This window comes from Coturnix japonica, chromosome 5, assembly GCF_001577835.2.
Source record: "Coturnix japonica isolate 7356 chromosome 5, Coturnix japonica 2.1, whole genome shotgun sequence".
NCBI lineage: Eukaryota > Metazoa > Chordata > Aves > Galliformes > Phasianidae > Coturnix > Coturnix japonica.
The window spans coordinates 39,037,852-39,054,041 of record NC_029520.1 but is presented as its reverse complement, the minus strand read 5'-3'; the positions used below and the strand labels follow the sequence as shown (position 1 = coordinate 39,054,041).

At 38.1% G+C, this 16,190-nt stretch overlaps 1 protein-coding gene across 2 annotated transcripts in view; it reads left to right on the top strand.

Annotated features, from left to right (window-relative positions):
* The first annotated feature begins 10,882 nt into the window (after positions 1-10,882).
* The window catches only part of KCNK10 (potassium two pore domain channel subfamily K member 10), a 55,868-nt gene continuing 50,560 nt past the window's right edge, over positions 10,883-16,190 (top strand). Inside the window, exons 1-2 of one of the 2 annotated variants that reach the window (XM_032445033.1) lie at positions 10,883-11,147; positions 11,935-11,992. In XM_032445033.1, coding sequence (XP_032300924.1) covers positions 11,941-11,992 — 52 coding nt within the window. In that variant the 5' untranslated portion in view covers positions 10,883-11,147; positions 11,935-11,940. Of the gene's footprint in view, positions 11,148-11,252; positions 11,495-11,934; positions 11,993-16,190 lie in introns of those variants that run through there. The other variant, XM_015865415.2, reaches the window with a different exon arrangement.

Genomic DNA, 16,190 nt, shown 5'->3' with positions numbered 1-16,190 from the left:
CAATAGGAACATAAATGACATCTATTGTTTGAATGATAAATATCAGAACTGCAGATTACCAGATACAGGTGAGTAATAAACACAGAATGATATGTATTTTTAATCTTATGTCACAGAAATCATTAGAGAAAGGCTGACTTTCAGTATTCAATGTGAATAATTCTGGCTGTTAAAAGGATAACATAATGGAATATAGAAATTCTGCACAAGACTAGAAGGAGTTGAAATTATTCTGAGTAATCAAACCAGTTGTAGAATGTAGAAATAAAGGAAAATATGACCAGTATAAGGATAAGTCTTATGTGCTATGATGGTTTCTTTGATAACAGGCAACATCATTGTATGAATTTTTCATAAACTGCTCAGGCTGTCTTAAAAATTTTATGCTTTTATTTAAAAGTTTGATCAAATTTTATTCTGTAGGTGGCTAGAAACCTTCTAAATCATGATGGCTATATGCTAATGTTGTACCAATGCTAATCTTAATTCTAAATATTTTTTTTTTCTTTCATCTTGAGCTTGGTAACTTAATTATGGCTAGCTGTGTTCCTTGCCCCCATGCAATTTTCTTTTATTTCTTTACTTTTTGTAGATCTCTGGAAGTTTCTGGAGTAACCTCTTTGGGCTAAGCTGTCTCTGTCTGAACAACAAGGGATCCAGTTAAAAAATACTAGCAGATTCTTTTCAGTCCAGTGTAAGTTATGAGAAAGGAATTTCTGTTCACTTTACATGAAGTATAGTAATCTGACTCTTAGTGGTGTCTGGTAATCATTTCTCTAAATGTAGACGTTTAGAATAGAAGAAAAAGCAGTTTTAGATACAAGTTGTTTGATTTTTTTAAAGGGTAATGCAAGTTCTAAGTAGCCTCAGTTGTTTTTTGACATAACATTAGCAGGTTTTTAGGTGGTATTAAATATCTGAGAAGGAATAGGTCACATATGAAGCAAAGTGCTTCCTCAGCACAAAATGGAGGTGAATACAAACTGTGTCAGACTGTTGTATTTTGACTGGCAGGTGTGAATATACATTTTCCTTGTTGCTCTGGAATTGTCTGAGGAAGAAATGGTTCTTTCAGTAATTTTGGGATAACAACAAAAATCTTTGATTTAAAAATTCAGAAATTGGGGTGAGAGTCGACCTGTCAAGTCCCCTTCTCTTTCATGTATAAGAAAAAATGATTGCCATTTTGTTTGCTGAAAACTGAAATTTTGTTTGTTTTGTGTGTGTGTTTCTCAATGTATTTTTAATTTTAAGATTTCAGTGTCCATTTCTTTTGGACTTCAGTAAGTTTTATGAATTACATTACTGGTAGAGAATGTATTTTCTATGCTTCTGTGTTGTGGCTGTGGCAGCAATACTGATCTGACAACTTGCTTCTCCAAAACAGTGAAAATATATAGCTATATTAGCTTACTGTCTTAAGAGACAGTTCCCATGGCAGCCTCTCCTTCTCTGAAGATGCCATGGTCTATCAGGCTCTTGTATATCCAATGTTTGCAACAGCTGGATTTCCTACTCCTACTACATAGTGGGAGAATCAGAAACAACTGCAAACAAAAGCAATTTAGCTGCCATCTATTACTAACCCCTGATTAATGAATAATTAATATGATTGTAGAAAACAAAGTAGGCCAAAAATAGATCTTTATTTTAGTGACATGATTCCTCAAGCTAAACCTTAATTATATTTATTTTGGAGAATTTCATGTAAAGCAGCCACAACCAAGAGAATTTTCACGCCCAGTCCATTTATTTGTCTCAAATATTTCAAATCTTATTGTTTTGTAAACATGTGTTGTAATAAAAAAAGGAAAAAGCAAACTTGTTTAAATATCCATCCAAACTTAAATCTAAACTAAGTCCTATCTTCCTTAAAGATGTCACACCTCTGAAGCAGAAAAAACGTGTTCAAGAGTAAAATACTAAATATAATCTCTTTTGCTTTTGAGTTTGTCTCCAGTTCTGTTAGTATCAATTTCATTGCTTCAGTGAGTTTCCTATAAGAAATTAGAAGACAGAAGGATCCCAGATTTTCTGTGGTTTGGCTTGAATATATATCCCTACCCAGCTAGGAGGGAAATAAATGTGTTAATATGTGAGCCTGAAAAAAAATATGCAAAAAAATTGTAAAGAAGTAAAAGTTGCTATAGATTATTAATGACCATGTCTGTATTTCAGTTTTGGCCGCTGTTTTTCAAGACAGAGAATTACTGGAGAAAGTGAAATGAAGTTGACATGCAATGATACATTAACAGGAATGGATTTTTGTGATAAAATGAAAAATTAAAGATCTTTTGTCATATGTTCTTTTTGGACTGTTACAAAATCAAGAATGAGGTATTAATTATAATTAAAGGATGATGTTATTTTGCCAGAAACTAATACGAAGTGCTGATTTATAACCCAAGTAGCCAACAAGCATAATTTATTGATATTTGTGATAATTGAGAAGGAGGATAGATTTATGTTTAGAATATTTTATATGGAATGAACTGCTGGTAGAGATAGATATACTTCTACCAAGTAAATGATAATAGCCGATATATGTATGTTTTGATTCTTGCATTGTTTGTTTGTTTTTTGTTGTTTTGGTTTTGTTGTTGTTTTGTTGTGTTTTTTTGTTTTGTTTTGTTTTTTTTTTTTTAACAGCAGTATTCTTCAGTATATCAGTCTGGATTCTTACATTATAAAATTATTATTATTTTTCCTGGCTAAGTGTTTAGCTTTGAAAAATCTCATTTCCATTTTTCACTCTATTCAAGATTTTCATGAAAGTAAATGAGAAGTTAAACCATTCTATACACCAGTAATCTCATCTGTAAGAAGATTTCCATTATCTTTTTTTTTTGCTACAGGATAGTTTTCAGATACTCAGCTGGGAGATGCAAAAGAGAATAGAATTAGCTGTATAATGTTTCTCCTTGAAATATCAAGTACAAGCATTGGCAAAGGAAAATTATTGATCAACACAAGGACCTGTAATGGCAAACTTCCATGCTTGTTTATATATTTAGCAGCATCTAATGTTAGTACCATCAAATTTCTGTCAAGGTTTATATAACTGTAGCTACACTGAGTTCCCACTTGCTATGCAGAAAACTTGTATCATAATTGTACACTTCTACATTACTTCTGAACACCACAATTGAGTAAATTGTTACCACTATTTGTGTGGATAATTAGATAAGATGATGACAGAACCTTAATTTGTTCCACTGTCTTCCATTGCTCAAAATGCTTGCAACTTAGCTTGATGCTAAATTCTTTACTTCTTTTATTTTATTAGCACTGTTAGAGTACCAAGGTATTTGGTGTTATATGTTTAATATGAGATTCACAAGATATTCAGGTGCTTAACTGCCATTGACTCATTTGATGTTGTTTGCGTAGATAACTTTAGCCGCCTGGTCAGGAGCAATTGCTTTGTATTCCTGAGTTCTTTACTGGTCAAGTGGAAATAATTTAAAAGGACATATTTTCTCTCACTCTCTCTCTCTTTTCTTTCTTTTTTTTTTTTTTTTTCTCCTTGGAATGAATACCTAGCACTGTCTGAAAACTGTTTTTTTCAAGGTTTCTTCATCTTTGGATAGAAAAACACTTGTCAATTTTGAACACATTGGTTGACAGCTGCTGTAATAAAACAGTCACCAATCCCCAATACTCTTCAGAATTTCAAAGAAGTGTTCCAAAGAAGGGTTGGAGGAGTGCCTTAGTGCCTTAATAGATAGCCTTGTGAAACTATTTTTTGGGATATTAAAAAAAAAAAAAAAAAGAGAGAGAGAAGAGAAGAAAGAAAGACAAAGAAAAAAGAAAGAGAAGAAGAAAAGAGAACGAGGGAAAAAAGAGAAAGAAGAAGAAAGGAAAGATAAGAAAGAAAGAAAAAGAAAGAAAGAAAGAAAGAAAAGAAAGAAAAGAAAGAAAGACCAAAAACAGGGAGAAAGAAAGAAAAGAAGGATCTGTAAAGGGAATTGCTTGTCTGCAATTAATTGTCAATGTATTTTGTGTACGAGTAATTTTGATCTATCTTTTTAACAAATATGTTCAGTCTGTTGTGGGCTAGAGAGTATCTATGTCTTGTTTGTACAGTAAGAAAGATTACTAAATTAAATCTTTATAGAAAAATACAGCATGAAGGTGTAAAATATATAGTGGTTTTTGTTGTTCATTTTGAACAGAAGATCCCAAGACTTCTCTATATGTTACATTCAGCAGTAACAGCAGCTGTTTTAGAGCAGCAGGGAGGCATTCCTTGCAAATCTCGCGTAAAATACTTAAATAATGTCTGCGTTCAAAATGTAAATATACAAAGGAGGCAGCTTACAGAGAACCTGCAATTGTTAGCTTAGGATGTTTATGCACATTATTTTTCTAATCTTCAGCATAAAGACTTGGTATCTCAGTACAATTTCCAATTCACACAACCTCATCATTACATTTATATCTCCATTATACTACACTTAAGTCCAGAAGCTTACTATAATTATTTAGGGTGACACACTTCTTTTCATGGGTAGCAAAATGAAATGCATGTCACCTGCTGGTCTGTAGGCTGTAGCAGATCTGCTAACTGTGAGAATCCACTGCCTATGGATTGATTCACAGTGAGCTTCTCACTTCGGTGAGAGTATGCCATGTGTGAATAACACTGCAGTCTCTTGCCATGTTACAGCTAAACTTGTAATCCCACTGTATGTTTTAATTTTCTCAAAAACCAATATACTGCAAAACAGTTAATGAAACAGAGAGTATTATCATCAGGGTAGTTACTGTGGAAGATGACATTATATAGTACTAAGGATGAATATCCTGTCATTTCATTACTCTTTCCTTTTTTCTTTTTTTTTTTCCCCCCACATCCAGAAGATTCTACTCATGGGTTTGTATTATTCTAGTTTCTATATCATAGGCTATATATATGTGCATGTGTATGATTTGTGTATATATTCAAACTGGGATGCACCTACTGTATCTTGAGAAAAGTGGGAATAGCTCTTTTTTTTTTTTTTTTTTTCCTAGTATATTAAGATATTCCATCATGAGACATTTTTCTGCTTATCATCATAGTGCCTGGCACAGCTCCTGTAATAAATATTAATAATTTCTAATTTACACTCAGAACATTGCCCCCGCTCTTCCTACAACAGAATATTAATTTATTGATTTGGTTTTACTTGAAATACCATCCTATTTCAAAATCTTTTTCTCAAGAGGTCTAGTCCTGATGTGGCTTGTTGTATGCAGATACAAGGACCTAGGCAATTCAGAGCGTTATCTTTCAAACAGTGGCTGAAGTACTGACTGCAAAAGTTCTGCATCTATGTGGTTTGGCTGAAAGATGACTGTACTCAGCTGTGAAGTTGGGAGAAGCTAAAGGAAAGTTCTAGGAGTATAAATGAATTGAACCCTTATTTCAATCTCTGTTCCACAGCTCCATAATAAATACTATTACCTTCACATTTTCGGAACAGCTTCTTACTACGTGAGTGATAAATATGTTGCCTAATTTAGGAAGTTGTAAAGCTCTACTGAGTACTGTCAAAATGATGATGATTACTGCAGGTGTTGTAGTCAGCTCTTTAAATGCTCAGTATATCATCTTTCTTCCCTTGCTGTTCAGAGTAGAGAAGAAAAAGGCACAATTGAAAATGGTAGGAGGACTGGTCACAGTTAATAGTGTCTGTGCAGACTGTTCCTCCTTGCTTGAACTATTATTTAGTTGCATTAATACCCACATTTAATAAGCTGCTGTGATGATTCTTCTGGGATGATACAGTGAAGAACATTGAAAGGAACAGCTATAATTACTGGCATGCTTGATTCTAAGAAATGATGGAAGTATTCATTAAAATGTGTGGCAAGACATTGCTTCTGAGACCAGCACGGACTTCCTTTGTGCGTGTGTGTGTGGCTCCTAACCTTGTCCTACTGACTGATAAGTCTGCACATCATGTACGCTGGAAGGCAAGTCCAAGTACAGGATATGCAAGTAGCTAACTTCGTTCTACTAGTCCTGCAGATTAGGTAGGGAATAGTCAGAGTATTCTGCAGTAAGGAAAATAATCTGAAGTCTTGCCCAATATCCTTATATATTTTAAGTACAAAGCTTTGTAAGTGTATTTTTTCAATTTGAAGACACTAAACAAAGAAATATTAAAGCAACAATCATATACATAAAATTAAACTTCTGTATTCCTTGTTGTTCTTCAGTAGTGCAGTTGTACATGATCCCTTGAATGACTTCTTTATATGCAGATGTGATTTAAGATATTTCTCTAGTGCATTAAACATATTCACTTATTTATCCACCATTCTTCTTTCAATCTGAAGAGCCTATGTCCCACCCATTTTTCCTTACTCTTTTCCTGCCAAGGCCATCCTTTAATTATATTACTGGGTTTTCCCTTTTTTTTTTTTTTTTTTTGCATCTGTCAATAACGTGATTGCCCATAACTCTTTTCAGTGTTTCTGATATCCTCTTCCCTTTATCTGCCATCTCTTATTTTCTTTATCCAGATATATGCTACTCTTCCCCTGTGCCTGCTGCTAAATTGCTTTAGAAAGCCTGCATTGTCACTGCATTGGCTCTGCATCGCCTTGGCAGGCCAGTCTCTCGCTTGGGACTTGGGAAAAAAGAGCCTGGGGCCAGGCGCTCAGGCAGCGGGGCGGCTGGGTCCGAGGCTGCGGTTCTTCCCTCGCAGCCCCTGCCTGTGGCAGACTTCAACTGTCCAGGGTCCTGAAGCCAACAGCAGGCTCGGCGCGCTTCTGCACGCTGCGCCCGTCCTCGCACGACTCTGCTAGTGATGTGAGTGACAGAAAAACATAGGTATCTCTGAAAGCTAACCCCCAAATTTCCTGTTTAATATAGAAGAAAGTTATCGACCAGCTAAGGTAAAGCTTCATGTAGATATCTAGTAATAAATCTTTTAAAAATGACAAGAGGAAAGAGAACAGTACTGCTTACTGCTCTAAAATGATTTTGGTGGCTTGTTTTTATTAATCAGGCTTTCTATTTTTGTTACGTATCAGACTTTGATCTTATGAGAATTCTTTGCAGACATCATGGAAAAAAACTAAGGGCCAGATTGTAATTCTCCCATGACCGTGATTCAGGAGTAATTGTACTGAAGTCAAATTAAACTAATATGAAACAGATGTAAGTGGGTTCCATCAGAGATTCAGTACTATGGAGCTTGAGTTAATACTTGTTTTGCATGACAGACCTTTCTGAACAAAATGCTACATCATATTATTGCAGTAATAATGTGCATGGACTGTAATTTTAAAGGTAGAATAAAAATGCGAGCTAACTATTCCACTTCAGTCCTTGCTGGCACAATAAAGGGTCTGGTGTAACAGGTGTCTGAGAGCTCGAGTCTGGCTAATGAAAAATTATTACCAGGAAAGAACTGAGGATGAAGTAGATAATTATAAAATGCAAACCAGGCACCCTCACTTCACTTCTGGCATTTAGGGGATGGCTGCTTACAATGAGGCTGGGAATATGAACAGTGCATTAGGATATGAGAGACTGGATCCATAGTGTATTCTGTTTAGTATCACTGGCCAAAGGAATTTGCAGATTGTCTGTGGTAACAAACAGGTCAGATCTGTGCTGATCCTGTTCTGGCAAAGGCAATTTTACAAAGCCTCAGACTCAGTGATTTCATAAAAATCATTTCTGCCAATAAAGACTTGCAGTTGTATGGGTTCATCTCTGCATGAATGAAAACCCAGACTTAACTATTTCTAATAAACACCAAGAAGTAAAAGACAATAGCAAGTTTGTTTTCCTTGCACAGTATGAGGTAATCCTGATTATTAGTTAACTTCTTGATTCCCTTGATTCTAAATCTTCTGAAAACTATCAGAAGAAAGTTATTATCATAAATAGCACATTTCTAGCAATCATGTAATTAACCAAAAACTGAATAGTTACATACACATATGTGCATATTGCAACGTGATTACACAAAGACTACAAAAGATTTCCACCTAACCATATCTTATCTCTTCAGTATATCCAAGAAATTGAACATAAAAGATGATTCCTATCTACCACTGATATATTTTCTACTTCCTATTCACTTGATTTAATTAGGTATAAGATATATTTATTCATCTGTTCCACTGTGGCCTTCTTTCAGTTACACCAGAACAGCTTTAAAGTCACTCATTCCATATTACTGTTGAACAAAAAAAAGGAACTTAGCATTTTATTCTTCTGCCAGTGAGACTGCATGTAATAGAAGGTGTCTTGTCTGTTGTGTTGTGATGGTCGCAAGTCAACCCCTACAAGAAACTGGGTCTCATCTAACATCAGCTCTGAGGATGTAAGATCTAAAGAATTTAGACAAACTAGTTTGCTAAATTACTGTTAAAAAGTCAGGACCTGAAAAATTTTAAGCAAGTACTAATTTAGATTGATTATGCTATAGTTTTGTGGGGGTTTTTTTCTGTTTTTTTTTTTTTTTTATTATTTTTTTTTCTTGGTGGTCTCCTTTTAAAATATTAAACATTACTGAATCCACTTAGCTTATAAAAGTTGACAGAGTAACAGCTTGAAACACTATAGCTTCAAGGCACCAGTTCTTCCTATCATGAGAATTCAACATCACTGAGGGGTGAAAGGCCTTTTATTTGCATAAGATAATAGTTACGTTTCTATGCAACAGCTGTGCTGTCAGTGAAAGATGCGCTCATTGTGCCAAATCCATCTCTGGAGTAACCCCATTGATTTTAAATGAGTTACTTTGGGAATAAATTGGCCGACTAGATAAAACTACAGGTCTGAGGTATTGAAATAATCGAGCAAGATTTCCATGATCATAACATGGTAAAAAATTGCAAAACAATTGCATGATATCATGTATTTCTGTACCTGACAGATCACAATCAATTTACCACAAGATTTTTAAACTATATAGCTGGAGCCAAGGCAAAAGTTACTGTAAAGCTTATAGATACTTTTAAAGAATATGGGAACACTGGGTGGTTACAAAGACAGGGTATTGTTTCATTATTATGAACTTAGTGTTTTATTGATACCATAAGTCAAACAAATATGATGCTTCTCTAGGGTCAGTTTAATAACATACTGTTCTTAAGGCCACATTAAAATTACTCTTTTTTAGACAGCAACAGTCAGGATCTGTTTATTTGCAAATGCTTGGCAATGAAATTGCCTGAAGATTTCACCTCTAGACTATAGGTTCATTTCATGCTTAGCAAGTATTAAAGCAAGTATTAAATGCTGTTGGCCTTTCAGGAGCCAGTTTGAGTTTGTTGATTTTGGGTGAGTTCTCAATGGACAGATGATTACAGCATAATAACTACCTCATCAGTTAACTGTCAGTATTTTTGGAAAAAAGACAATGGTTGGGTTAGAGTTGCAGAGCCCTTAATCACAATATTTGTCTACATATAAGTTTTTACCAGTAATACAATAGGAACATACTAATAATAAACTGGGAACTGGAATACTGAAGAAATGTTATATACATACATATATTTTATGTACTCATGTGTGTATACATACACACATATATAGTATACATATATTTATGTATATATATAAAACATTAGAAGTCCTTTAGGATAAGGGGTTCAGAAGTCTCTGAAGTCTTTCTAGGTTACTAGAATAGCAGAAAGATTTCCAGTCATGACTCAAGCAATCATACTGCACAATTAGCAAAGCCTACTCTCATTTTTTTTCCATTCAGTTTGCAGAAGTTATGTCAACAGGAATCCCAAAGCCTCTTCAGAATGAATCGTAGGGTACTTGCAAGGGAAATACCTTGTTCTGGTGTCATCATTGCAATCATCTCAAATTCAAGTCTGACTGAGCAGGCTCATTATAATTCTTACCGTGTTCTTCCTTGGAGCAGCCTCTCCCGCCTCCTCCTGTACAGAACAAAACAAGAGCCACGGGGGTGCTCGGATTAAGAAAAGAAAAGACACCCAGCACCTCCCCCCAGCAAAACTTGCACTTCTATTTCATATAGTACCTCCAAACTACATACTGCTTTAAGAGACTTTCTTGCCACTACCAAATGAAGGTGATGGATTCACAAATACTGGTTTTCTCTTCCTAGGCAGGGTTGAACAAAGAGTGGGAACACAGAGCGTGTGTTATTTACCTTCTGAATGTGGAAGTGTAAAAAGCATGCCAGTCTTCACAATGAGAGTTTCCCAAGGAGAACCACACACTTTAAGACTGCCTAATTTTTCACCTGGGTAAGATTTCTCTCTTTCTTCTTACAACGTTGACTAACAGCTGAGCAACAGATAGGAAAACAAGACAGTGCAATTGGGTGAAAAGAAGTATGGGGCTAAAAGCACAGGAAGAAAAATTGTCTTAAGCACCAAGTTCATAATCTAAACTTAATTCCTGGAAATTCAGAAGGTTTTTTTCAACTGTAGACCTCAGGTCTGATTCTATGGGGCTCTGACACGTGATCTGTATAAATATGTGGATATCTCCCACAAACCTTTCCCAGTGAGTTATCTGCTTCTCACAGAGTTTGAAAAACAGGAGGCAGGACAGGGTTAACATTTCACACACTTCCTTCAGCCCTGCAGATGGGCTGGGGTTTTGTTTTCCTGGTTAAAGGAGGGAAGCTGAGGCATACATTATAACTCGAACTGAAAACTCTTCTGGTGTAACGTGTTTGCAGCCTTTTTGTATTTGACGAAAACAGGAGCAGGGAGGGATAACTGCAGATTGAGCAAGTTGTAAATGTCTGGTAAAGGCACAAGGGAGATCCCAGCGTCCTCCACTTTTTCTAAAGCTCCTGGGGGCTTGGCAGGGTATTGATACCCCTGAGCCTCCTCCCAGCCCTCCTACCCCCTCCCCTCAGCCTGACCACATCTTTCAGCCCTGCTTGGACGCCAGGTGTCTTCTATCCGTGTCCTCCGGGCGGGGCAGGCAGAACATGGGGATCGGGAACCCCTGGTCGGTCGGGGTGCTCGCTTTAGGCTGGGCTGTCGGCTTTTAGCATCCCTGCTCTCCCCCTCCCCCGGTGCTGCGGAGCCTCTGGCTGCTGCCGTGCTCCTGCCATGTGCTGCTGCTGCTAGTAGCTAGTCGAGCGTGGCTACGGCTGCCAACTCCGCCAAAGCAGCCTGCATCCTCCTGCGGGGCCGGTGACCCAGTAAGTATCGAAGGGAGCCTCTCTTCCCTTCCCCTCCCTCCCGGGGCACCCAGCGCTGCTGCCGCCGCCGCCTCACAAAGGGATTCGCAGTCTCTTCCCACTCCCTTTTTAAGGCAGTGCGGAGAGGGACTCGGTGAATTCCCTTCAAAGCTATAGGGTGGCTCCCTCCTCCTTCTCATCCTCCTCCCATCCTTCCTGCTTCGGCTCTCCTCAGCGAGCCAGGCTGCTACTACACCCAGCTGAGGCTGCCCAGCCTTCCCCCGGCCATGCCGCTGCGGCTCGCCCCCGGTGGCTGACCTGTTACTCTCCTAGTGCTGCGGCTAAGCTGACGTGGGCTCGGTTTTGGGGTGTGTACGTGTGGGAGGTGTCCCTGGGGGAGGGCTTGGCTCGTTTCCCGAGGGCTGCTCAGCCCCGAGCCCCTCAGGTGGGCTGCAACGGGGACCACACCGCCCCAGCATCTGCAAGGGATCGGGCGAGTCCAAGACCCAGCAGCACACGCTGCCCAGCCCCGACCCCTCCAGCCCTTACCTTATCTCCACTCTCCCTCTCTGCTGGGATTCTCGCACCCCTCCTCACCTCCCTCTGCAAACCCCACCGCCCCACTCCCTTCCCCGCCCCTCCCCACTTTCTTTGATTTATTTGTGTATCGCTTGCCTTGGCAACCACCAGTTCCCCTCAGTCAAACAGCGCAGGCTCCCTATAATTTGAAATTAATTTGTTTGACTGCAGCATTGAGACAGGAAGGTCGGGAAATTTATTTAATTCTTTTTCCTCCCCGTGCAAAAAGGAAGCGATGAAATTTCCAATCGAGACTCCAAGAAAACAGGTGAACTGGGATCCTCAAGGTTGGTGAATCTCTATTACTATCATTATTACAATAATAACAATTATTAGTGTTATTCCTTCCGTCTCGTGACTCGCAGGAGACTATTTGACTCCAAATGGGAGGAGACACTGTGTGCCTGTCTGCCTCCCATGTGCTCTGTTCGTTCTTTCTTGCTGAGCCCTACCAGGGCGTTAGAAATTGCTCCAAAGATGTGGGGTTGTGTGGGTACGTGGTTAAAATCTCATCTAGGTGTAAGTTTTACAGTTCTGTATTTGATATCTCCCTTTCCTTCCATCCTTTTTCTTGAGTATTTCCATAGCAAACTTGCCTGGGATGGCTGTGATCTCTGGCTCAGAGCATTGTTTGTTTTATCTGTCGCTCCTTTGTTGTTTCTGGTCATCATTGTCTCTGCTAAATGGGTGGTATAGGAGTGGACACAGATGTGACAGCTTGCTAAGGGCTCCTCTATGGTAAATGCTGGCAAGCAACTGGAGCAAAATGCTGCTGCAATATAACCCATGATGTGGACAGTATAAAAACACACATTAAATAATGGATCCCAAAGGGACCTTTTGACTTTTTACACTGTCCTGTAAACAATTGCTGAGCCCAAGCGGATAGTTTGATTAACTCCATAGTTAGGCTTGGAGTCTGTCTTGGGGAGTGTTTGTGTGATGGTGGCAGGTGATTTACGCCAGTGCAGTGGTTTTCAAAAAAATGATCCAAGTTGTTTTTTAAAACAAACCACAGTGAAACACTCTTTTCTTTTTTTTTCTGGGCATGGTAGAAATTCATATGTATCCTACAGAAGAAATAACTGAAAAAATCCTGTTAGCAGTGTATATATTTCTGTAAGCAATGTCATATTTCTGTGCATTGATACAGGAGCAGAGCAACTTGGAGCCATATACTGAGGGTTGCAGTAGAGCTGCTGGCAGCTAGTAGTTGTACGGCAGTGCTTGCAGGAAGTATGAAGTGATAGCATGGATTTTACATATTCATCTGTTCTGTAGCTCTGGTTTTAATGGTCTATTTGTCTGCCACTCTATGTGTCTTAATGTCTAAAAAAGAACAATCAGAAACATTTTCTTTTGGTGTAGAAGAAATACAGCATAATAGATATCTTTCTGCTGAGCAGATCTGGTGTGCTGTTTGCCTAGTATATGCAATTAAGCTTTAGTTTAAGCCTTACTACATCTTTAATTAGGTGAAAGCTGAAGTTGACACATCAGCCTCCTCCACCCTCGGCTTCACAGACAACACACGGGCATTAGCACTAACAAATTTGGTTATTTCAATAGGAGCATATTCCTTGTCCTGTGGTCAAAACTAGGTGTGGTGAAAATTTGCTCTTCCCAGGTGCCTTTTTGAATGTTTTTTCTGTAGCTTCATTTTATGCATTGCAAAATGCCTTTTACTGCAAAAAGCCCTTCCCTCCCATCCCCTGACAATACATGCAAGAAGGAGCTGTACTGCTGGTATTCTGCATGCAGTCTCCCTGCTTGGCAAACAGCTTTACAGCATATGGGTCCAACAGGTGGTTGGTCACAATGTAATAATGCATCCTGAACCACAAGGTATTCTAACTTGTTAAGGACCTCAAACCCAGTGGGCTCCCCCTCTGATAGGCTGATTCCCTGGTAAGGACTGCAGAATCCTACCTGTTATTTCCCCTCAGTGTATAGACTTCATTAGCCAAGCAGCAAGGACGTTAATGCATAGCCAGGAAGGAAGCAAGAGATGTTAATTTCTAATTCTCTGTGGGACTCAGGAAATAGATAAAAATCAATTGAATGGAAAAAGGCAAATTGATAAGGAAAAATTGTCTAGTGTCCAATCAATACAGGAGTAGTTTGATGTCACATGTGTAGTCTCTTCTCTGCAGGTACAAATTTAGAAGGATGTTATGTTATGGATACTGTTTTCTTAGATCAATGTTTAAAAATCTATCAGTGAAATGATACAAAGAGTCCTCAGTATTAAAAGCCAAACTTGTGTCCAGTGAATGTTCACACTCCAGTAGCAGGCTCTTTGCAGTGTGTTTTGTGTGGCAGTTCTCTGTTCTAGTCAGATGGAGAACATGCAGCTTCCATGTTTCTAACATGCAGCTTCCATGTTTCTGTCTAGCATAATTTATGCAGACGTGTGCTAACACTACTTGAAATATTTCAACCAATGTTTCTGGTAAACAAGGTAATGTTCTGAGGATGAAAGTGAGAGCTATGGCATGTCAAAGATTGTTTAAGTCAGTTTAGTCAAGGCAAAATTTTCTGGATTGTCTGTCTGCCTATCTATCTATCTATCTATCTATCTATCTATCTATCTATCTATCTATCTATCTATCTATCATCTATCTATCTATTCCAGAAACATTTCTAAAGCCCACAGCCCTTGTTGTGGGGATACGAGTGGCTTGAGACTGATTATACTGCTGGTTTTTGATTCCAGGTTGGGATGATAGACACTGAAAGGAATTAATGCTCAAATTCTGTATTGGTGACTGTACTATATATATTTAGATAGATAAGTAAAATTTGCTGGTAGATTTTTGTCTCATATAAACCTGTTATTCTCACTTCACATCAGTGAAGATCGATATACCACAGAAATACTTTGTGGATGGAACAAGTCTGAAAGAGTGAACTTAACATAAGAGCTCATGTGTTACAGCCAGCTAATTGGTCTGATTTCTAGAGTGTTAGACTAGAATAAATGAGGCATGGTGATAACTGAACTGTATATACTTTTATCCTGTTGTGCAGCATCTTCACTTGTCATGGCTATGGAAGTTATTTCTGCAGTCCCTGTAATTGATGAATGTATTTTCTAGATAAATCAATTATTTCATAAACCTGGGAGTACCTATGGTTTGAGTTCTCTTAGGGAAGTCCCCTCTTATCCTAGGCATTCTATAACTCCATTCACTATCAAATGTCATCACAAAAGTTATTAGGACTTGTTTCTAACATTCCAATGTGAACATTGTCCTAGAATCTCACAAGAGAATTTATGTAGTGTTCATACACATTGAGTGAGTTGGTTAACAGAAGAGCATAATCCCGAACAGGCTCCTGCAGAAGAGCTGGACACTCAGTAGGGTACAGGATCTCATACTATGTATCCTCACATTTGGGGGGGGGGGGGGGGGGGGAAGAAGGAAAAAAAGAAAAAAACATCCTGCCATTTGTCTTACTGGTAGAAATCCAAAGATCCGTGGATTTGTATGCTTATGCAAAGAGCGACTTTGATTGCCTGATCATTGCTTTTTTTTTTTTTTTTTTTTTTTTTTTTTTTTTTTTGCTTCCCTATTTGGTGCGATTTAGGCAATGCAGTCCTCACAGTAATTAGTAAATCAGATTTTTAGTTTCATATGTCACACAAATTCTCATCTAAACATTTTGGGATGTAAGATTGCATTTTGGACAGCATACAAGGACTGACACTCTTGTAATTGTTCTTCTCTTCCTTCATCTCCCACCTTCCTCTTGCAGTTCATTACACAGCCCTGCTGTCTGTACTTAAGTTGGCTTACAAAGTCTTTCCATATATATTTTAAGCATCCCTCATCCTGACCAAAACATCTGGATAATAACAGGAATATCTTTTTTTCTTTCTTTTTTTTCCCCTTCTAATTAGCAGCTTAAAATTGCTGCCTCTTCTAGAAAGAGGATAGATGTGACCCTTTCCAGTATGCTCAGGAATTATCTCCAAGCATGAATGTCTTACAGAGTGATGGTTTGATGTTTTTTCCAAGGTGATGATGTTAGTAGGCAGAAAATGGAGTTCAATGTTGATCTGTCACATTGTGCCTCCAGGTTTTTTGTTTTTGTTTTTTTGTATCATCATTGCAGTGATCGTATGGACATTATCAAAGCCCTCTGAATTTTCAGCTAGACGTATAACTCTCAACAATTGGACCTTTTGGAACTCTGAAGTTTTGTACAAGCTCTTTTCACAAACCCATCTTTTGTGTAAGGTAGCTCTCTCAGTTGAAACCTTTAAAGTCATGCTTTTATTGTCATCCTCACATTTTGTGTTAGTGATCTGTGGGGAATTCAAGCTGGGATGGAAAGTCTGGAGTTTTTCTGATTCTGCCACTGACTTTTTAACTTTCATTAAGTCACTTACCCTTTCTTCTCCTCCTTTCTTCTCTGACTGCAAAATGGAAATACTAATATTTGTCTACTGCACAAGAGTGTTGTGAAATATAATTAACT